This window comes from Pristis pectinata, chromosome 7 (genome assembly GCF_009764475.1).
Source record: "Pristis pectinata isolate sPriPec2 chromosome 7, sPriPec2.1.pri, whole genome shotgun sequence".
Classification (NCBI taxonomy): domain Eukaryota; kingdom Metazoa; phylum Chordata; class Chondrichthyes; order Rhinopristiformes; family Pristidae; genus Pristis; species Pristis pectinata.
Window position 1 is genome coordinate 41,662,731 of NC_067411.1, and position 22,962 is coordinate 41,685,692.

At 40.7% G+C, this 22,962-nt stretch overlaps 1 protein-coding gene across 1 annotated transcript in view; it reads right to left on the minus strand.

Annotated features, from left to right (window-relative positions):
- LOC127572555 (sushi, von Willebrand factor type A, EGF and pentraxin domain-containing protein 1-like) overlaps positions 1-22,962 on the minus strand; it is a 186,209-nt gene that overhangs the window by 121,693 nt on the left and 41,554 nt on the right. The window contains 1 exon segment of the mRNA XM_052019945.1: positions 1,026-1,184. Within this exon segment, the coding sequence (XP_051875905.1) occupies positions 1,026-1,184 (159 nt within the window).

The window sequence follows — 22,962 nt, forward strand, 5'->3', positions numbered from 1 at the left end:
AGTTGGGCTGAGAAGTGGCAGATGCAGTTCAACCCAGATAGGTGTGACGTGGTTCATTTTGGTAGGTCAAATATGTTGGCGGAATATAGTCTTAATGGTAGGACTCTTGGCAGTGTGGAGGACCAGAGGGATCTTGGGGTCTGAGTCCATAGGACGCTCAAAGTGGCGGCGCAGGTTGACTCTGTGGTTAAGAAGGCATATGGTGTATTGTCCTTCATCAATCGGGGAATTGAATTTAGGAGCTGTGAGGTATTGTTGCAGCTATATAGGTCCCTGGTCAGACCCCACTTGGAGTACTGTGCTCAGTTCTGATCGCCTCACTACAGGAAAGATGTGGAAGCCATAGAGAGGGTGCAGAGGAGATTTACAAGGATGCTGCCTGGGATGCGGAGCATGCCTTATGAAAGCAGGTTGAGGGAACTCGGCCTTTTCTCCTTGGAGAGATGGAGGATGAGGGGGGACCTGATGGAGGTGTATGAGATGATGAGAGGTATTGATAGGGTAGATAGTCAGAGGTTTTCCCCCAGGGCTGAAATGGTGGCCACAAGAGGACATAGGTTTAAGGTGCTGGGGAGCAGATATAGAGGAGATGTCAGGGATAAGTTTTTTTACTCAGACAGTGGTGAGTGCATGGAATGGGCTGCCAGAAATGGTGGAGGCTGACACTATAGGGTCTTTCAAGATACTGTTAGATCGGTATATGGAGCTGAGTAAAATAGAGGGCTATGGGTAAGCCTAATAATTTCTAGGGTAGGGACATGTTCGGCACAGCTTTATGGGCCGAAGGGCCTGAATTGTGCTGTAATTGTTCTATGTTCTATGAAAATGAAATAAAAGCACAATGTTCTCCAGTTGCAGTAAGACTTTTCTTTCCAGGTGTATCTGATGGCAGTGTTCCAAGAGTACAATTCCAGGAGACTGCCAGGAGAATCCTGGCAACCTTGGATCTAATGTGCAGGATTATCTGGATGCTGTGGTGGCTATTCTCATGAAAAGTTTCATTCCATGTCCTCCCCATGACCCACCTTGACACACCTGCCCTACAAGCCTGTATCCTTTCTTGCAGATGCAGTCCTTGATTGAGGTGCTCCCTGGTAGGGAGGTACGGTGCTCGCCGGGACATTTGAGGCAGGTGCTAATGCCCCCAGGCTTCCCTTCCGACTTGTAGGTCCCAGGTGGACAAGCTGGAGTAAAGAAACACAGATTGAAAATGTTAATTGCTTTAATTACAAACCACACATGTACAAAAATAAATATCCTTCAAGATTTTGTTAACTTAGGCAGTTGGAATCCTCGTCCTGTTTTCATTGTTACCAGCTGTTTTTATTATTAAATGCAAGAAAAAGAATTAGTGTTCAATTGATTGTACACATTTCTCCAAACATTTCTCCAAGGAAACTGGACTGAAAACGTTTCAGTCAAGATCTATTTATTTCACCTCTATTAAGGAATGTTTATTAGAGGAAAATTGGCCCAGAATTGACAGCAAAACTATCAGCGCTCACAGTCATTAAACTGTGAAACTGACAGCAAACTCAAAATTTCAATGCTTATATATTTAGTGCGGTAACCTCTGGCAGCGATTTAGCACTCCTTCACAGTCTGTGCTGTTTTGTAGTGCAGGCAAGGGAAAACAGTGGTCTGCAGAGAAGTTCAGGTATTTAAAATCTAATCCTGTCATAAATTATCCAGAAAATTTGATGTCTAGAGGTATGTTTGAACTTTTACATTGTGTACTTAACTGTAATTTCAGCTTAACAAAACTCTGTCGCAAGAACACTAACTTAATGTTACTATATTACAATTTTCTCATAAATGTTTCAAATCAAATGGATATTAAAGTAATAAAAATGAACATATTTTGTAAAAAGATATATTTCAGTTTCTACCTTAATCTTGCCAATACTCCAATCTTTTCATTAAATGTTTAAAAATATTACATAACATTTCCAAATTACAATTTCCTCATAAATGTTTCAAACCAAATGGATTTTAAAGTAATAAAAATGAACATTTTTCTGAAAAAGATATAGTTTTAGTTTGTACCTTAATTTTGCAAATATTCCAATCTTTTCATAATATGTTTAAAATATTAGGTAAAAATTATGTCTTTCCTTCCTGGTTTACAGACCATGAGAATTATTTAATGTGATCAGTCTGCTTGATGAGAATTACAGCAGCTGGGTGCCAGAGATCCCGTTGAATTGATGCCTAACAGCAGCAGGTACTGGAAGAGTGCAAGTTCACGCCACAAAGAATTCTAGATCATTGTGGAGGTTTTCCTAAATGTCACTTCTCTGCTGACTTCAAAATTCAAGCTAACAAAGGGAAAATTAGTTAGCTTCAAATTAACCACAGTTGTCTTTGGTATTAATTGTAAGAAAATTAATGGGGTGGCATACTGGTGCATCAGTTGGTGCTGCTGCCTCCTAGCTCCAGCAACCCAGGTATGATCCGCACCTCTGGTTCTCTCTGTGTGGAGTTTGCACGTTCTCCATGTGACAGTGTGGGTTTTTCCTGGGTGCTCTGGTTTTCTCCTACATTCCCAAGATGTGCTGATTGGTAGTGCAATTGGCTATGTAAATTACCCCGAGTGTAGGTGAATGACAGGAAAATTGCAGGGAACCTAATGGGTATCTAAGGGAGAATTACAGAGAAATAAGTCGGGGAATGGGATTGATGGCATTGCTCTGAGAGCTGGTATAGACTCGACGGGCTGAGTGGCCTCCATGTTATAAGGAAATAAGTGTTCAAGCATTTCATTGGACTCCCAACGATTCAGATTGGGGAATGATATATGTAGCCAAGAATCCTATAATATGGCATTCCTGCACCAATGAACTGCTGCTGCTTCATGTGGAAAAAATCCAGGTCAACAGTTTAGTGCAGTACCAACAAAGTGCTACAATGTCAGAACCATTGACATTTGGTGGAGATGTTAAGCTGAAAATCTCTCTGAGGTGGACTTCAAAGGAAACATGACACTACTTTGAAGAGGTCTTGGTCAATATTTATCCCTTATTCCCTCAATCAACATCATTCATAGTTATTTGGCCATTATCAAATGCAGGGAGCTTGCTGTGCTCAGATTGGCTGCTCTGTTTCTTACATAATACCAATGACTATATCTCTATTTTATGAACTTGGACAGCCAGAAAAAAATAAAACACAGCATGTATATGCAAATCCATTCTTTCTTCTTTACCCCACTAAGTTGTGAACTGTGCTGTAATTCTTCATTTTTGCTGCATTCCTTCAATTAACTTTGATTGCTAAGTATTTAAACAAAATTGCAGATGACATGTACCAATAAACAATTTCATCAGATTCATTCTGGAAAATCACTTAAAATCACATTGCACTTATATCTGACTTAAGTATTCTGGACCAATTAACTCCAAATCATATTAAGTTGATGATTGCTTGAAATTGTTTGACTTCAATAACAAGTGCTCAAAAACAACACATTTTCCCAGTGCCCCATTCAGTGATTATCTGTTAAACCATGGGTGTTCTGCATTGAAAATAAAGTCTCATGTTGATCAAAGCTGCTGCTTAATTGCTTCCAGACCAGTTTTATAAGAACACTTGTGCCATCCTTTTAAGTTTGAACCTAATCTTGGCCTGTATATGCATACTTGTTCTGTTATGTTCAATGAAAGAAAGCTAAACACGTTCTGAATACCTTGGCTGACTTTTCCTTACTCATCAACTAAAAGGCTTTGTTTTCACTTCCTTTAAACAAGAATGCCATGGAGAGATTTTGCAATCACTACTGTTGTCGATTTTGCAGAACAGTATTTTCAGTTTGCTAATTATGGATGCTTAGCAGAGTTTGATTTGTTGCTCCATCTTAGCTTAGTGTCAGCTATGGTTCAGTGGGTTGCACTTTTGCCTCCAAGTCAGATGGTTGCAGATTCAAGTCCCACTCCATGTAAAATTTTTATATAATAAGGGAATCAAGGAATATGGGCTATGCAGAAAAATGGTACTAAGGTGAAAGATCAACTATAATTTTATTGGATGGTGAAGAAGGTACAGGGGGCTAATGGCTACTTCGGCTTCTATTTTTCATGTCCTTATGAGAGAATGTATTACTGAGAGAGTGCTGCACTATCATGTGTCTTTCAGATGGGTCATTAAACTAAGTCCTTACTGCTCTCTGGCAGGTACTAAACATTGCATGGAATAGTTTCAAAGCAAAGCAGCAGAGAAATGCCTGGTATTCTGACTGATACTTATACTCGAAAAGTTAAAGTACCTGGGAATTATCACACTAGTGCTGGTGGGAGCTGGCCAGGTGCAAATTGGCTCCCACATTTCAAAAGTACTTCATTAGCTGCAAAACACTTTGGGAGAACAGGAAAATCTGTTTGGATTTAGGTTCAGTGTTTAGATAGGAATTGGACGTTCCAGGGAAGCTCCATAGTACTGTTTTTTGTAGTTGAAACAGTGCAGCACTGACATGGTACACATGGGAATAAGTGCACAAGCTACTAAATAGAACCTCTCCAAAAGGAAGGAAGGAAAATCAAGAGGAATGTCCACCCAGTCCTACCAGAAGTTTACATCATGATGAGTAATAGATGCACAAACTCACCCCAAAAATCCCACTCAGAATGGAGGCAATTGGGTGGTTCTACCATCAGTTAATCCCTTAAATGAGTCAGATAGGTTTTACGCATTTGTATTATGTAGTTCTCTCTGCCCCCTTTGCTGCACTGTCATTGTTTATATCAGGAGGTATTCCTAAAGACTGAAGACTGTTTGCTGCTTGACCTCCTGTAATCCTGCCCCAGCTCAAACTCACCAGTTGCCGAATAGATAGTATTTATTGACAATAAAATGATATGATTAATGATAGCCCCAAAACAAAAGGGGCCTTAGCAGAGGTAACCTGCCTACCTGACTCATTATGGGATGAAAAGGGAGCCAAAAAATGTAAACACCTTGAAGAAAACTCTGCCCCTCTCTCCATACCTACTACCTGATCTGCTGAGTATTTCCAGCATTTTCTGTTTTTATTATTGAAATAAACTATATGTGGTCCTCATTTTCAAATATCTCACAGGAGTTTTAATTTCCCAAGGTGCTGAAATAGCAGAATATCTCCCCAACAATAACCCAAAACCTGGTACTTGCAAACAGACAGAATGAAAACTATTTAAAAACTCTATTGAGAGTGAATGTGAGGAAGAGGAGTGAAGAATGCCCACTGGCCAGGGTAGTGCTCATTTTCATTGCAGGAGACTGAGCTAAGTGAAAAACGTGCATGGCAGTAAGTTTATGATCTGTGTCAGGAAGCTGAACAATTATTTTTGAATGAACTCTCCAACCAACCCCCTGCCCCTGCAGGTTTCTACTGTTTAAGTATTTATTCAGTTCCTTTTTGAATGTTACAATTGAATCTGCTCAGCCACTCTTTTCTGTCAAATTAGAACAAATGCTGAAATAAAGGAATTCCTCAAGTCTGCAATTGGTTCACTTGCCAACCTTGCCCTGTTTACTGACTTCAGCCTATTTCTCCCCGTAAGCTTCTGAGAAGAATAACAATCTCAGATTCTTCAGTCTCTCCAATAACTGATGCTTCTTAATCCTAGTAGCACTGTAAATCTTCAAAGGGAAGGTGCAGCAGAGATTCATTAGAAGGTTTCTGGAATGAAGAAATACTGACACAAAGAAAGGCTCAATAATTAGGTCTATTTTTAATGGAACGTAAGTGATTACAAAGCAATGAAGGGATGGATCAAAGCAGATAGAGAGCGTTTCACATTTGCTTTGCCTGAACTCGATGACTTTGAACACTTCTATCAAATCATATCCAAGCTTCCCCTAATCAAAGGAGAATCCTGACTTTTCCAGTTCATCCATGTAACAGAATTTCCTCACCTCCAGAACTATTCCACCCAACTTGTTTTGAATCCTCCCTATGGCATTCACATCATTCCTATAATGTATTGAACATAATGCTCCAGTCACAGCTGAATTAGCTTTTTATAGGACTTCAACATAAGCTCCCAGTTTTATACTAAATGGCTCTGATAATGAAACTATTGGTATTGGTATTGGTTTAATTATTGTCACTTGTACCGAGGTACAGTGAAAAACTTGTCTTGCATACTGATCGTACAGGTCAATTCATTAACACAGTACAGAGTGCATTAATGGTATACAGGTAAAAACAATAACAGTACAGAGTAAAGTGTCACAGCTAACAGAGGAAGTGCAGTGCAATAAGGTGCAAGGTCACAACAAGTTAGATTGTGAGGTCAGAGTCCATCTCATCGTATAAGGGAAACTGTTCAATAGATCTTATCACAGTGGGGTAGAAGCTGTCCTTAAGTCTGGTGGTACGTGCCTTCAGGCTCCTGTATCTTCTACCTGATGGAAGAGGAGAGAAGAGAGAATGACCCAGGTGGGTGGGGTCTTTGATTATGCTGGCTGCTTAACCAAGGCAGCAAGAGGTAAAGACAGAGTCCAAGGAGGGGAGGCTGGTGTCCGTGACGTGCTGGGCTGTGTCCACAACTCTCTGCAGTTTCTTGTGGTCCTGGGCAGAGCAGTTGCCGTACCAAGCTGTGATGCATCCAGATAGGATGCTTTCTATGGTGCATCAATAAAAGTTGGTGAGTGTCAAAGGGGACAAACCAAATTTCTTCAGCCTCCTGAGGAAGTAGAGGCACTGGTGAGCTTTCTTGGCCGTGGCATCTACGTGATTTGACCAGGACAGGCTATTGGTGATGTTCACTCCTAGGAACTTGAAGGTCTCAACCCTCTCGACCTCAGCACCATTGATGTAGACAGGTGCATGTACACCACCCCCTTTCCTGAAGTCAATGACCAGCTCTTTTGTTTTGTTGACATTGAGGGAAAGGTTGTTGTCATGACACCATTCCACTAAGCTCTCTATCTCCTTCCTGTACTCTGACTCATCGCTGTTTGAGATACGGCCTACGACGGTGGTATCATCTGCAAACTTGTAGATGGAGTTAGAAAAGAATCTGGCCACACAGTCATGAGTGTATAGGGAGTAGGGGGCTGAGGATGCACCCTTGTGGGACACCAGTGTTGAGAATAATCGTGCCGGAGGTATTGCTGCCTATCCTCACTGATTGCGGTCTGTTGGTTAGAAAGTCAAGGATCCAGTTACAGAGGGAGGTGTTGAGTCCTAGGTCTCGGAGTTTGGTGATAAGTTTGCTTGGGATTATAGTATTGAAGGCAGAGCTGTAGTCAGTAAACAATTGTCTAACGTAGGCGTCTTTACTGTCCAGATGCTCCAGAGCTGAGTGTAGGGCCAGGGAGATGGCAGCCGTTGTAGACCTGTTTCGGCGATAGGCGAATTGTAGTGCGTCGAGATTGCCTGAGAGGCTGGAGTTGATGTGTGCCATGACCAGCCTCTCAAAGCACTTCATGATGGTGGATGTCAGAACCACTGGTCGGTAGTCATTGAGGCATGTTACCTTGCTTTTCTTTGGAACTGGGATGATAGTGGTCTTCAACAGGTGGGAAGCTAAGGATCATGTTTGCTTTTAAATCACTTTGTTAATCCGTCCTATCATCTTTGAGGATCCATATACAGTTATATACAATTCTCCCAGTTGCTATATTCCTTTAGTTGCACTTCTACAGTATATTATGTTATGCTCCAGTTGCACTTCTATATTATGTTGTCTTTCTTGATTTTTCCTACCAAAATGCATCACTTTGTTGAAAATCAAGTTCAAGTTTATTCTTGTCATAGGCATACGTACACATGGTATAGGTGCCATGAAAATTAGCATTTTGCAACAGTGGCACAGTACATTACGGGTCAAGGACAAACATCAGTTCACATAAACTTAAAACAACATGAATTATATACAACTTGCACGTGTGCAAAATAAACAAAATAAAACTAGTGCAATAATGAGAGAGAGGGAAAAAATATAGTCCAAGGTAGTGTTAAGGTTTTTCAGGACAGTTCAAGAACCTGATGGCAGTGGGGAAGAAGTTGTTGTTGAACCTTGAGGTGTGGGTCTTCGGGGTCCTGTACCTCCTGCCTGATGGTAGCATTGAGAAGAGGGCATGGCCCGGATGGTGGGGGGTCCCTGATGATGGATGCTGCCTTCCTGAGATATCATCTCTTGCAGATGTCCTCAATGGTGGGGAGAGTTGTACCTGTAATGGAACTGGCCAAGTCCACAATTCTCTGTAGCCTTTTATCTTCTTGTGTATTGCAGCTTCCATACAGACCAAATGTCCAAAAGACCATGAAATAATGGAGACATTAAGAAGCAAGAGTTTTGCTGAATGCAAGAGAGAGACAGAGTTGGATAATCCCCACCACAAATCGCAAAGGCAAAACAATCTCAGACTAGTGACCCAAAAGCATTCACTAGACATTCATTTCAAGACATCAGGTAACAGAAACAGCAACAACAATTCCTCTGCAATTCTGTCAGTGTGAATAATTGCACAAACACTTCAGACAATTACAGGAGCACAAACATTTTGCTTTTCCTGGAGGGAAGGTGGTAGTTTTGAGATGGGATTTACTGCCAGTAAACGCAAACATCAGGGAAAAAAGAATCAACAGTTCAGTTCCAAACCTAACATTACAGCTTCCCTAGACTACAGCTACAAACACACACATGAAAACCTATTCACACATAAATGCACACAAACAATTCATGTATACATGTATTCACACACATCCATGTATGTGGATGTACATGGACTTCCATGCACATACGTAACCATACAAAAATGCATGCACATGCTTACTTTTCCACATACTCATATACCAACAGGTAGACGAACATTTACAGACACCCATAACAACTGAAACTATATTAGATCAGCATTTACATAAAATTTATCTGCTTTGAAGGCTATGCAAAGTTTGTTGTAATACAGTCACAAAAGACATTCTAGTTAAACGTGTTAACGGATGTGGAGGATGCATGAACAAGGGGAAATCCCAGCAAATCTCCAGAACCTGTCACAGACATTGTCTTTTGTCAAACTACAGCAGATATTTCCTCTTGACATTTTACATGAACAGATCAAAAATTATAGCAATCCATTTTTCAATAGAACTTTTTTTTTGCAATGTCAGTTACTGTGGCTAAAATCTGATAAGTGGGCACTTTGTCTTTCGTTGTAATGGTGGGTAATAGGCATGCAATGTAACAGAATACCCACACCCAATGGTCAAAACAGCACAGAGGTTAGATATTACTTTTCTCATCTGATGCACAACTGTAATACTTTCCCTGCTAGGACTGATGCAGGGTCTTGACCCAAAATGTTGACCATCTTTTTGTCTCCACAGATGTTGCTTGGCATGCTGAGTTCTTCCAGCATTCTGCTTTTTGCTCCAGATTTAGAGCGGTCTACAGTCTTGTCTCTCCAAGATGTGTTAGAATATTGCAGCATTAGGCAAACCTGAATGTCTAGTACACGTGCAATTGGTTATGAATATGCATAGTCAGGTTCTGGATTCCTTGGAGGATCTATAATGTTAAGGGCAAGAGAATCACGGTGGACTAAAATGATGGAGTTAAAATGTAGATCACCCCTGATCCAGTTGAACGGGAATAGACCATTCAGACCCATGAGAATGAATGGATTATCCCTTCTCTAATGTTCAAGTAGTAAAATTATAGATTTGTTTCATTCCCTATACTTGCTGCTACATTAACGACCTTTGTCACTCCACTCAAAGTAATAATAAAGAAATTAGCACAGGGCCAGGTCAATAATGTGGCAGTGCTGCAACAATAGCAGAGGATAGAGACAGGTTACTATGAAGTTCTCTGAATAGATGCCAAAGTACAGGGACCAATGGATAACTAGGAGAAAGCTCAAGAAATATGCAGCCTCAATGGATGTCTTCTGAAATGTTCTTCTCATGTTTGCCAGGAGAGGGACATCTGACAATGAAAAGGGTTGAGCCATTTGTCACTCAGCAGAGAGATCCCAGCGTAATTTCTTTATTTCATTAATGGGAATCATAGGCAAGGCCTGTCCCTAATTGCCCTGGAGAAGATGGTGGTGAGGCTTCTTCCATGTCCATTACAGTCCATGTGGCATGAGTGCTCCACAATACCGTTAGGATAGGGAATACTCTCTTAAGACACAACAATAATGAAGTAATGACAATATATTTTCAAGTAAGGATCATATGCGATTTGGATAGGCATCTGGTGCCCTTTTTGTTTTAGGTACCAAGGTGCTGTGCAGGATACCTTCGTGAGTTGAAGTAGTGAATCTTGATACACACTGCAGTTTTACAGGTAGTAAGAGAAGTAAATGTTTAGGGTGGTGAATGACTTTATTCCTATCAATAAACAGGCATCTTGTTTCTTTTCCATCTTTCTTGCTGTGTCCTCAGCTGAATCTACAACGTTACTCTCATGTCATGATAGCCACTTAGGATTCACACTGCACTGCTGCTGGCCAATTCCTCTCTTAACATTTTCCTGCCAAAGCCATCACTTATCATGCCAAGATCAACCATGCCTCTTGTCAAATTTGACCACATCCGCACGCAATAGCTTCCCTCTTATTTCCAGGAACAAGTCCAAGCTCAATAATTTCCTACAGGGAGAGCAAACAATTCTCTGTCAACTCTGAATTTCTCCTGTTTATTCCCTCTGCATCCCCGCTAAACATAAATGACAAAACAGACTTAGCATTAAGTATTTTAGGGTCTGTTACTTCACTAAACCATAGATTGGGATCTCAGGCTCATTTATTGTGACTGAAGAAAAGCAAAGCACCAAAAACACAAAATTGTCCAAAACAAAGAAATATGTTGATGTCCCACTGTGGTGCTCCTGGGTGGTCATGATCCTGGTGTGTAGCTTTTCAGTGTATTGGGACCTATTGTGGAACAGTAGTTTGGCCAGTATCTGAACTATACCAAATCATACTTCATTATTCCATCACATTGGCTGACATGTAGACAAACAATTAGACTCCTCACTGAGACTGAACAGCTTCAGGACAGAACTTTCCTCCCTTGTTTCTGGTCTTCTGTTGATCATGAGATGGTGCAACATATTAGGCTAGAGTCCTATGAAGCTATATCCCTGGGCCATTGGTCGGGAACCAATTCTGTGAACGTGCAAGAGAATGTGAGGGGATGAAGTCCAAAATATGGTAGGGATGCTAACAGAAGCACTCATGCCACATGATATCACACATCACTTAGTCTGCTGTGATTTCCTTTTTTTGGCCAATCAGCCCATCAAATCCATGCTGGCTCTTATAATAATCCCATCAATCGCCAATTTATTTGCCTGCAAACTATTCCCTCGCACACATACAGTGGCATGTAACAGTTTGGGCACCCCGATCAAAAATTCTGTTGCTGTGAATAGTTAAGTGAGTAGAAGATGAACTGATCTCCAAAAGTCATAAAGTTAAAGACGAAACATTCTTTTCAACATTTTAAGCAAGATTAGTGTATTATTTTTGTTTTGTACAATTTTAAAGTGAAAAATGGAAAGGAGTATCATGGAAAAGTTTGGGCACCCCAAGAGATTTGAGCTCTCAGATAACTTTTACCAAGATCTCAGACCTTCATTAGCTTGTTAGGGTTATGGATTGTTCACAGTCATCGTTAGGAAAGACCAGGTGATGCAAATTTCAAAGCTTTATAAATACCGATTCCTCAAACCTTGTCCCAACAATCAGCAGCCATGGGCTCCTCTAAGCAGCTACCTAGCACTCTGAAAATTAAAATAAATGATGCCCACAAAGCAGGAGAAGGCTATAAGAAGATAGCAAAGCGTTTTCAGGTAGCCATTTCCTCAGTTAGTAATTAAGAAATGGCAGTTAACAGGAACAGTGGAGGTCATGTTGAGGTATGGAAGACCAAGAAAACTTTCTGAGAACTGCTCGTAGGATTGCTAGAAAGGCAAATCAAAACCCCTGTTTGACTGCAAAAGACCTTTAGGAAGATTTAGCAGACACTGGAGTGGTGGTGCACTGTTCTACTGTGCAGTGACACCTGCACAAATATGACCTTCAGGGAAGAGTCATCAGAAGAAAACCTTTCCTGTGTCCTCACCACAAAATTCAGCGTCAGAAGTTTGCAAAGGAACAGCTAAACAAGCCTGATGCATTTTAGAAACAAGTCCTATGAACTGATGAAGTGAAAATAGAACTTTTTGGCCGCAACGAGCAAAGGTCTGTTTGGAGAAACAAGGGTGCAGAATTTCATGAAAAGAACACCTCTCCAACTGTTAAGCACGGCGGTGGAACAATCATGCTTTGGGCTTGTGTTGCAGCCAGTGGCACAGGGAACATTTCACTGGCAGAGGGAAGAATGAATTCAATTAAATACCAGCAAATTCTGGAAGCAAACATCACACCGTCTGTAAAAAAGCTGAAGATGAAAAGTGGATGGCTTCTACAACAGGATAACGATCCTAATACACCTTCAAAATCCACAATGGACTATCTCAAGAGGCACAAGCAGAAGGTTTTGTCATGGTCCTCACAGTCCCCCGACCTAAACATCATCGAAAATCTGGTGAACAGACCTCAAAAGAGCAGTGCAATGCAAGACGGCCGAAGAAACCTCACAGAACTAGAAGCCTTTTGCAAGGAAGAATGGGTGTAAAATCCCCCAAACAAGAATTGAAAGGACTCTAGCTGGCTACTGAAGCGTTTACAAGCTGTGATACTTGCCAAAGGGGGTGTTACTAAGTACTGACCATGCAGGGTGCCCAAACTTTTGCTTCGGGCCCTTTTCCTTTTTTGTTATTTTTGAAACTGTAAAGATGGAAATAAAAAAGTAATCTTGCTTAAAGTATTAAAGAAATGTGTCATCTTTAACTTTATGCCTTTTGGAAATCAGGTCATCTTTTACTCGCTTAGCTATTCACAGTAACAGAAATTTTGACCGGGGGTGCCCAAACTTTGCATGCCACTGTATAATCAACTCCCCCCTCCCTCCCCAATTCTCCTACAACCCATCTACACAAAGGATAATCACAGTAGCCAATTAGCCTACTCACCAGCATACCTTTGGGAGTGTGGAGGAACCCACCACAGTCAGAAAAGAGCGGTGCAAATGCCACACAGACAGTACTGGAGATCAGGATCAAACCTGGGTCACTGGAGGTGCGGGGTGATGCTACCTGCTTACCACTGTGCCCATCCCCCCCATTACCTGATTACCTTAGCAATGCTGACAGCCAGTTATAACAATTTATTGCAACTCCTTCAGCTAGTGGCTCAGTGGATTGCAGACTCGCATCCAAGTCAGGAGGATGTGGGTAGAAGACCCACACCAGACACCCGAGCCAGATTATCTTTCATATCCCAATGCAAAACAATGAAGAGGTTGCAAATCTGAAACAAAAACAGAAAATGCTGGAAATATTCAGTAGGTTAGGCTGCATCTGTGAGAGAGGAACAGTTAATGCTGTAGATAGTTCTGATACAAACTGGAAAGACTGGTTATCTGAAATCAATGAATTTAATGGTAACATTTCAGATCGAAGATCCTTCATCAAAACTGAGAGAAGGTAGTAATCAAAGTTTTGGTTGTAGAGAAGGTGGACAGGTGGAGAGAAAACAATGGGAATGTCTGCGATAGGGCGGAGAGCAAGAGACACTGAATGACACAAGTGATAGAGGAACTGGCTGAGAGTGAGAGGATGAAGACTTGTTAATTGCTCACTCTGGAATGCTGGTTAGTTCTCAAGCATAGTGTATGCCACAAAATGTGAACATTATTACCCAAACAGCTGAGCCTGGCTTTCAGTTGTCTTGATCCCCTGTTCTTACTGGATCAAGACCTCACTCTGTCAAGTCTGGTGAGCAATGGCAACCTTATGGTTAAAAGGCACAGGCAACTTCCACTCCACAATATTTAAATTCGGGACCTGGAATGTCAGGACCCCCACCCACAGTCAACTACAGTGGAAGCAAATCATCTGTGGTTCCCAAGGGACTGCCTAAGAAATTGGTAAAGAACTGAATTTTTAAGTTATAACAAGTGAATCATTGCTTCACCTGGAAGGAGCATTTGGGTCCATGGATTGTTGCAAGGGAAGAGGTAAAAGGACAGGTACTGTATCGTACGTCACAGACATTTCTTTTTGTTCTCTTCACCTCTCACTGCAACTTAATAGATTGCTAACTTTCTCAGTTCTAATGAAAGGCCATTCGACCTGAAAGATGAACTCTGCTTCTCTCTCCACGGATGCTGCCTGGCCTGAGGAGCTTTTCCAACATTCAGTTTTTAAATTTCACTGAAAATCTGGACTCTCAGCTTTATGGCAACAATGACTGATGCGCCTTGTGTAGCCCTGTTCATTAATAACGCAAGCGAATACTAGTTGTTTCCCTTGTTTACTTAATAGTTATGCTTTTAAAATAATTTACATCAGTAAATATATTTAAATGATTTTCAATACTGTTGAATGTTGTATTAATAATTGTTTAATTTAACTATACAAATTGTTTTTTAAATTCTGCTTCTGGAAACAGCATCAAGGCCAGCCGTCAGGTGTCCATCACTACATCAGAATTGGCTTGGGATCGAAAAAGCAAACAAAAAATGCTGTTGCTGAAACAAAAACCAGAAAATGCTGGGAAACACTCAAGTCAGTCAGATAGCAATGCAGAAAACAGAACACAGTTAATGTCCCTCACCATTAAAGGCCATCGACCTGAAACGCCAACCCTGTCAAAACTGAGACTGATGATTTTGTTGTTTGGTAAAGGATGTTACGAGTTATGGAACAAAAGAAGATAGATGAAGTCAAACTACCATGTCGTCCATGAGTGTGTGCAACACACTCAAGAAACTGAATGATCTCCTACTCCTACAGCTCCATCCATCAGGTCTTCAACTATTTTCCAACTGTACCAAAAGTACATTTTCCTACCTTTTATTCTCACTTTAATTGCATTATTAGAGATCTTAACAGGAGTAGCTTCAGCAAATAAAGGCAAAGCTTTGAATTTAAGGTGCAAGTCCTATCCTTGTTGGTTGCTGCAAACTCCCTTCGCCAGGTTGGTCAGTATTTAAGGTTAAAATTAACACCTTCTCTGTGTGTAAACATGCTTACTCAATATCTTTACATAGTTGGGTAAACTTCCTCAACTTTGACATTATTTAGCAAAAACGCATAAGCTATGTTTATTTCATCAGCTTGATTGATTGTACATATTTCTCCATTTGTGACTGCTTTCAACAAATTGCACATTTAAGTGCCAGTATTTTTAAGTAGTTAGCGTCAACTGTTACCCATTTATTTGAAAGGCGTCATTAATATCATTCCTGCCTGACAGATAATACAGGAAGCAATCATTAAACACATTAGGGAAGAATCATTTTTAGTAGACTATGACCAGCTTTCCACTTATGTTCACTGACAGAATGGTATGCAAAATGTAACAAATTTGTAGGATCTTACTGCATTGGAGGAGGCCATTCAAAATTTAGGTGGATGCCAAATTGGCTCGGAGGTAGGAAGCAGAGGGCGGTGGTTGAAAGTCATTTCTCGAAATGGAGACCAGTGACTAGTGGTGTGCCGCAGGGATTGGTGTTGGGACCCTTGTTATTTGTTACTTATATAAGTGATTTGGATGTGGAATGCACAAGGCTTGATCAGACAAATTGGCAGATGACAAGAAATTAGGAGGTCTTGTTGACAGTGAAGAACGTTATTGGTAAGATTACAGGGGCATCTTGATCAGTTAGGGAAGGAGGGCCAAGGAGTGTCAAATGATTTCAATACAGATAAGTGTGGGGTGATGCATTTTTGGAAAGTCACACATAGTATAGGACTTACACTATGAATGGTAGGGCACTAGGGAGTGTAATGAAACAGAGAGATCGAGGAGTACAAGTGCATAGTTTTCATTGAAAGGGCATCACTGATAAACAGGTGGTGAAAACGGTGTTATTAAGCTATCTTTATTAGTTACATATACACTCGAAACACACAGTGAAATGCATCTTTTTGCGTATGTGTTCTGGGGGGCATGCCTGCAAGTGTCGCCATGCTTCCAGCGCCAACATAGCATGCCCACAACTTCCTAACTCGTACGTCTTTGGAATGTGGGAGGGAAACCGGAGCACCCGGAGGAAACCCACGCAGACACGGGGAGAACGTACAAACTCTTTGCAGAGAGTGGCCGGAATTGAACCTGGGTCGCTGGCGCTGTAAAGCGTTAATGCTAACCGATACCTTACCATGCCTGCCTAGCATGCTGGACTTAAGCAGTCAGGACATTGAGTATATAGAATTCGGGACATTATGTTGCAGTTGTATACATCGCTGGTGAGGCCACACTTGGAGTACTGTGTACATGTTTGGTCACCCTGTTATAGGAAAGGTGGTTAAACTGGAAAGAGTGCAGAAAAGATTTACGAGGATGTTGCCAGGACTAGAGGGTCTGAGCTATAGGGAGAGGTTGGCAAGGCCAGTTCTTTATTCCTTGGAACGCAGGAAAATGAGGGGTGACCTTATGGAAGTGTTTAAAATTGTTATGGCATAGATAAGGTGGATGGTAACAGTCTTTTCCCCAGGGCAGGTGAGTCCAAAACCAGGGGGCATAGATTTAGGGTGACAAGGGAAAGATTTAAAGGGGCCTTAGGAGCAACTTTTTCATGCAGATGGTGGTGAGTATATGGAATGAGCTGCCAAAGGAAGTGGTTGAGGCAGGTACAATAGTATCATTTAAGAAGCACTTGCATGGGTACATGGAGGGGAGGGGCCCTGGAGGGATAGGGGCCATACACAGGAAATTGGTTACCAGCTAGGAGGACAATGTTGTCAGCATGGACTTGTTGGGCCGAAGGGCCTGTATCAGTGCTGTATTGCTCTATGACTCTATTCAACCCAGCCTGTACTAACTCTTTGAAAAAGTGATCCAACTTCATCTGTCCTCCCCACAATGCATCAAATGTCTCCTCTTCAAATATGTATCCATTTCCCTTGGAACATTCCAGTTGAATCAGCTCCCATCACCTTTTCAACCACCTTCATGCTTTTCCTAATCACAACTTGCTGTATATGTTTTATTGATGATCTTTTTGTTTTTTAATGCCAATTATTTTAAATTTGTGGTTACCGTAATGGTAAATTATTGTCAAAGTTACTGAGATACAGTAAAAAAACTTTGTTTTGCATGCCATCCATACAGATCATTCCAAACATAAGTATATCGGGGTAGCACAAAGGGAAAGGCATTAACAGAATGCAGAATATACTGTTACTGTTACAGTTACAGAGAAAGTGCAGTGCAGGTAGACAAATAAGATGCAAGGGCCATGGTGAGGTAGATTGCTATCAATGGAATTTGTTTTTTGTTATTTACTCTGTAAGACTTTCAGGACTGTGAAGACCTCTAGCAAATCTCCTCCAGCCCTTTTCTGCTCTTAAAACAGTGCTCTATAGTTGTAAAACCATCTGACAAGTGTTTTTACCCGACCCGCGATTGGCTCTTGGACTCCACTGAAGTCAGCAGAGGCCTGAATGGGTGGAGATGAGTATAAATGGCAGCCACTACTCTTACACACAGCACAGATGACCAAAGGCAAACTTCCACCTTTCATCTCCCCTCCCATCCCTGTAGATGGTCAACTCACACACACACACACCAGCAATGAACGCACCCAGGTCATTTACAGATGTCCACCAGCACCACATGCAAGCAGTTACACGAAGTAAGGAGCTTCTTGAGAAGTTGTCAAGCTCAACTGTGTTATACACACACCTCCACCCATTCCCACCATCGGCTACCTCTCACCTTGCACGCTCTATGATCTTCACTCATCCTAAACTTGCGTCGATTCGAACATCTCCTAACTGAAGGGAGCCAGGACCAAGTGCAACCTTCAGCCTCCACAACGGGACATATCGGGATGGGAACCGGTGCCAATGTTAAAGCCATTTGCCCTGTTCCTACTTCTATACATCACACTTCGACTTTGTACAGTTGCACCGCAAAACTTTTCAGAGTTTAGGAAGCAGAGAGGCAGTCGGTTGGTGCACAAAAGGTCTCTTCACAAGGAGCCGGGAGTGAGGCGCTACAGTGCCACCGCCGGAAGGAGGGACCTAATTACTGGGTGATGAGTTCGCACTGCCAATCTTCTCCGCGCTATGTAGTTGAGAGGTGGAAACGTTTGTCAAAACGTGCGGATAACGAAAAGAAGATTTGCATTGCAATAGACGTGAATTGCAATTGCACCTTTCACAGCGTGCTTTCCAGGCAGCGAAGTATTTTTTGAGTTGTGTAATGTTATTTTTGTTTATTGCGTCGTGGCAATAAATGGATAATTTATGTTGCAGAACATAGAACATTACAGCACAGTACAGGCCCTTCGGCCCACGATGTTGTGCCGACATTTTATCCTGTTCTAATAGCTACCTAACACTTCCTTCCCACATAGCCCTCCATTTCTCTATCATTCATGTGGCTATCTAAGAGTCTCTTGAATGTATCTGCCCCCACAACCTCTGCCAGCAGTGCGTTCCACGCACCCGCCACTCTCTGTTTAAAAAACTTACCTCTGACATCCATCTTATACCTTCCTCCAATCACCTTAAAATTATGCCCCCTCATGTTCGCCATTTTCGCCCTGGGAAAAAGTCTCTGACTGTCCACTCGATCTATGCCCCTTATCATCTTGTACACCTCTATAAAGTCACCTCTCATCCTCCTTCTCTCCAAAGAGTTAATTTAAGTTTCTGGTAATTTATGTTTGTGATGTACTGTGCTGCTGCTGAAAAAAAAGCTAATTTTCGTGGCATTTATACCCTGGGTAATATGCCCATAGCAAAAAACCTGAATTTAACATTAATCCAAGATCCCAGAAAATGCAATTTGAAAGTGATCAGATAATCCATTTTAATGTTATTGAGGGAAAGCTAAATATTGGCCCAAAGACTTGGGATGATTCCCCAGCTCTGCTTTGAGATTGTGCTGTGGGAATTTCATTTTCACTAAAGGGCATCTTGGTTTAAGGTCTTGATTAAAAGATGGCTTCTTTAACACAACAGCAGTCCCTCAGGGCTGCACTCAATGTCCTCCTAGATTTTGGTACTAAGTCTCTGGAATGGAACAAACCTATAACTTGATTTAGAGACAAGAGTGCTGCCAAAGAAAACAAGTATAGCAAGTGTACAAAGATCTCAGATAATTTAAATATATTTAACTAATAACCATCATTAATAGGAACAGCAGCCACTATATTCAAGACATTGTTCCTTCTCATTGTTCTAGCTAGTTCTATTCTATTGCTATCTCACACTCTGCTTAGAATGTTCCACAATATCTACTGATTGTGTGATTCCTCCCATCAAAAATTATGGAATAAACTTCACAGTTCTTAGTTATTGTAGTATGGAACATTATCTCATGTTATAGTATCAACTATACTGGTTATTGGATGATGTGACCATTCCTGGTCATTCAAATGGAATTGGTTTATTATCGTCATTTCATTGCAACAGTGCTTTGAGGTTGTACAAGGGAAAACAATAACAGAAGGCAGAATAAAGTGTTGGTAAATTTAAAAGAACATTATTAGTAATTCTTAGTCATAGAATTTAGATTTAAATGAGTAGAATGATTATAATAGAAGTAATGAATAGATCTGCAGAGAGCAGTTTGCAACGAGTCACCATGCTCCAGGGCCATCTCTGTTAGTAATCACAAACCTCAATTTGCATAATTCTGCTTGCCTGCAGAAACTACATAAGTGTGTCAATAAATCATCTACTTTTTAAAAGCCCCCTTTCACAGTTAAGTGAAGCTTGCACACAATATTCAACACTGAAGAATCGTTTATCATCAGTGAAACATAATATCAACATCCACATGTTTGCTGACAACCTCTAATGCTACCTTCCGTTACTTCTCTTGAACCCTCCACTGTCTTCAAATTATCATACTGCTTCTTTAGCATTCCCTACAAATGGATAGCAGAGAACTGGAAAATAATGTCACACTTATGACAAAAAGATATTAATCTGAATTGATACAGAAGCAAAATACTGTGGATGCTGGAAAGCCAAAATAAAAAAGAATGTTGGAAATGTGACTTTACTCTATTATCAACCAGGATTACTTTACAATGTGCTCTTGGTCTAGCCTTGTTTATTTTCCACTGTTGCAAATTAATTTGCCATGATATTATTACTCTGTAATGTAAATAACATCTATAGTATGGATAGTACACTATGTGGCACAAGGTGATCAATAATGTGCTGTATCTAATGCTGTGACAGCATGTGGGTAAGAACATTCCTTGAAGCTGTAGGTGTGTAATGGGCAAGATTGTTTGTTTGAAAATAATATGCACATCTAAGGATTGGATAGTGGAAGCAGCTTCTCCCTAAATGTGATGATAATGAGTTAGAATGCTGAGTGAAGAACTGTAAGAGGCAACAATACTCCTGAGCTGGTGCACAAGATAATCGGCTTTCTTTTCATTGAGGTTGGCAGAAAGGAAAAGGCATGTGTATAACCAGTTGCTGATTAACTATAGCCATTTCTCACTAGTGCCAGAGTCCAATTTCACTCTCAGCCTTAACGTACAACTTCCTCTGTATGACACAAAGGTAATGTAATATGGGAATTAGAAAGGAGAACGTACAATGCAACTGTAAGTCACTACTCACATAATTTCTATCAATATGGAGATAAGGAGGAATTTCTTAGAGGGTTGTGAGTCTTTGGAAATTTCAGCATAGAATTTGGAATTCTCAGCTACTGGGAAGTCAAAAGCTATGGGGGTAAGACAGGAAATTGGAACAGAGGCCAAAATCAGATTTTATTTAGTGATGCAGCATGCTCATAGAATCATATGGCCAACTCCTGCTCCTGTTTCTTATGTTCTTATGCTGACAAGGAGATCAATTTTTGGAGATTTTACAATCTGGAGATGGGTCACTCAAATCATAAACAAAGGACAAAAATAAATATGGATTTGTTGGAACTTTCAATGGAACATGAACAAAATCGTGTAGAACCTTGCCCCCATCAATCAAACTGACTAATATACAAATATATAATCATTATGTCATTAGATTAGAGTAGATATTTCTGATGCAGAGCCACCATCTGGATGGAGGGAAATCAGAAACCCTTCTCAAGTGAATGCTGTGATCAAAGTTTTTAACGGCTGCATAAGCATTTACCTGGTTTTAGTGTCATGCAATAAATCAACCGGTGTAAAACATTTCTCATTTCAATATAGTTTGTAATCCAGAAAATAAAATTTTATTCGATACATCCTGAACTTCTCCAGCTTCCTTTGAACCCAAAAGGAATCCTTCACTTCAATATTGTGTAAAACCTCTGCCAAACACTAAAATGGACAATGGAATATTCAATGCTATGAACTGATAAAGACACAGAGGATTATTGATTCATCCTTCTGGGAAACACCTTCTCAGTTTGAAACAGACAGAATTGTAAGCAGAGTTGTTTTCTTTGACTGTACCGCCCAAACATGTGACTCTCACTGCTAGGAGAAGGCACATGGAAGCACCATTACCTTCATCTTAGAAGTTCCCTTCTAAGGCACAGACCATCCTGATTTGGAAATATATTGTTGTTCCTTCATCTTTACTGAGTATTATTCCTGGAACACTTCAATAACTCCAAAGTATCTTCCACATGCAGAATGCTGTAATTTGAATGCTCACAGTTTTCACGAGGATGATTTGTGGTGGGAATTAAAACAGTGTCCATCCAATGAAACCCAGATCTTGTGAATTAATTAAAAGAAAGCTTTTTAATGGTTTAATTTGTTGTTTGAATCTGGTAAGCTGACTGTCTTTGCAATAGTTCCCAACTACCAATGGTCCTCATTATTTTAGAACATTGCTTTCCTTTAGTCCCAAAACTAATAAGCAGATGTAGTGATAGGGTGAAAAAACTCAATGAGTAAATGATTGGATTGTATATATTAAAGGAGACAATATACCATATTCTGTTCAAAGCAAGAAGACAGAAGTAAATCCAACGACTTCTAAAGAACTATAATCTTGTCTAGTCAACCATATCAATGAAGCCAGAGCAATCCTCAATTAATGATGGAATTAGAATCAGAATTTACAATGCAATATAATCTCCTTTATCCCACTTTATGATCTCCTATTCTACTCCTCTCCAATATCTCTGCACTTGGCCTATTCTGGGCACATGGACATTCCCATTTTCCATTGCTCTACAATAGCAGCCATACCTTCAACTGCTGGGGTTCCTAAGCTATGGAATTCCCTCTCAAGACCTCTTTTCCTCTCTCATGTTCTCCCTCTTTAAGATGCTCCTTAAAAACTGCCTCTTTGGTCAAGCTCCAAACATCATTTAGTGATAATCTCTGATTATATTCCTGATAAGCACCTTGGAGCATTGTTATTCGTTATCAGCACGATGTAAATACAAGTTCAGAGAAATTCAGGGCTCTACAGTATTCACTGTGTGCTACTGCCTGGCTGTGGAGCTACACTCATAGTTTAAAATTGTAGTTTTGAAATAATCATCATGCTCCCTGGAATGCATGCTGCCTCGTTTCACAATATTCCAGGAATCCAAGACAAAACACACAATCCTGCAGACGGTATGGATTGGAAACATCTGGCGGAAGTCACACTAGAGCTTATTGCTTTTACCGCCAAGGGCAAAAGCCAGACAATTTCAGTAAATTCAGAGAAGTTAAAGCACACGAACTAAGAGTGGTTGGGGAATAGGAAAATAAAGCTACAGTTGAGCCTGCTTTATAAACAATGGGCAGCACACAGCTTCAAATGCATGTGCTTACACAGTTCTGTACCGGATATTGTCCTGCCCAGTTCATTTCAACCCAGTGTGATGCCCTGTTGGAGTTTACTGTCAATCGTTATCTTGAGAAAATGTATATATTTTGACATGTGTGTTTGCACAATAATTGTAAGAAATTCATAACAGGCCACTGTTACATTACATTAGCAAACATTTTAT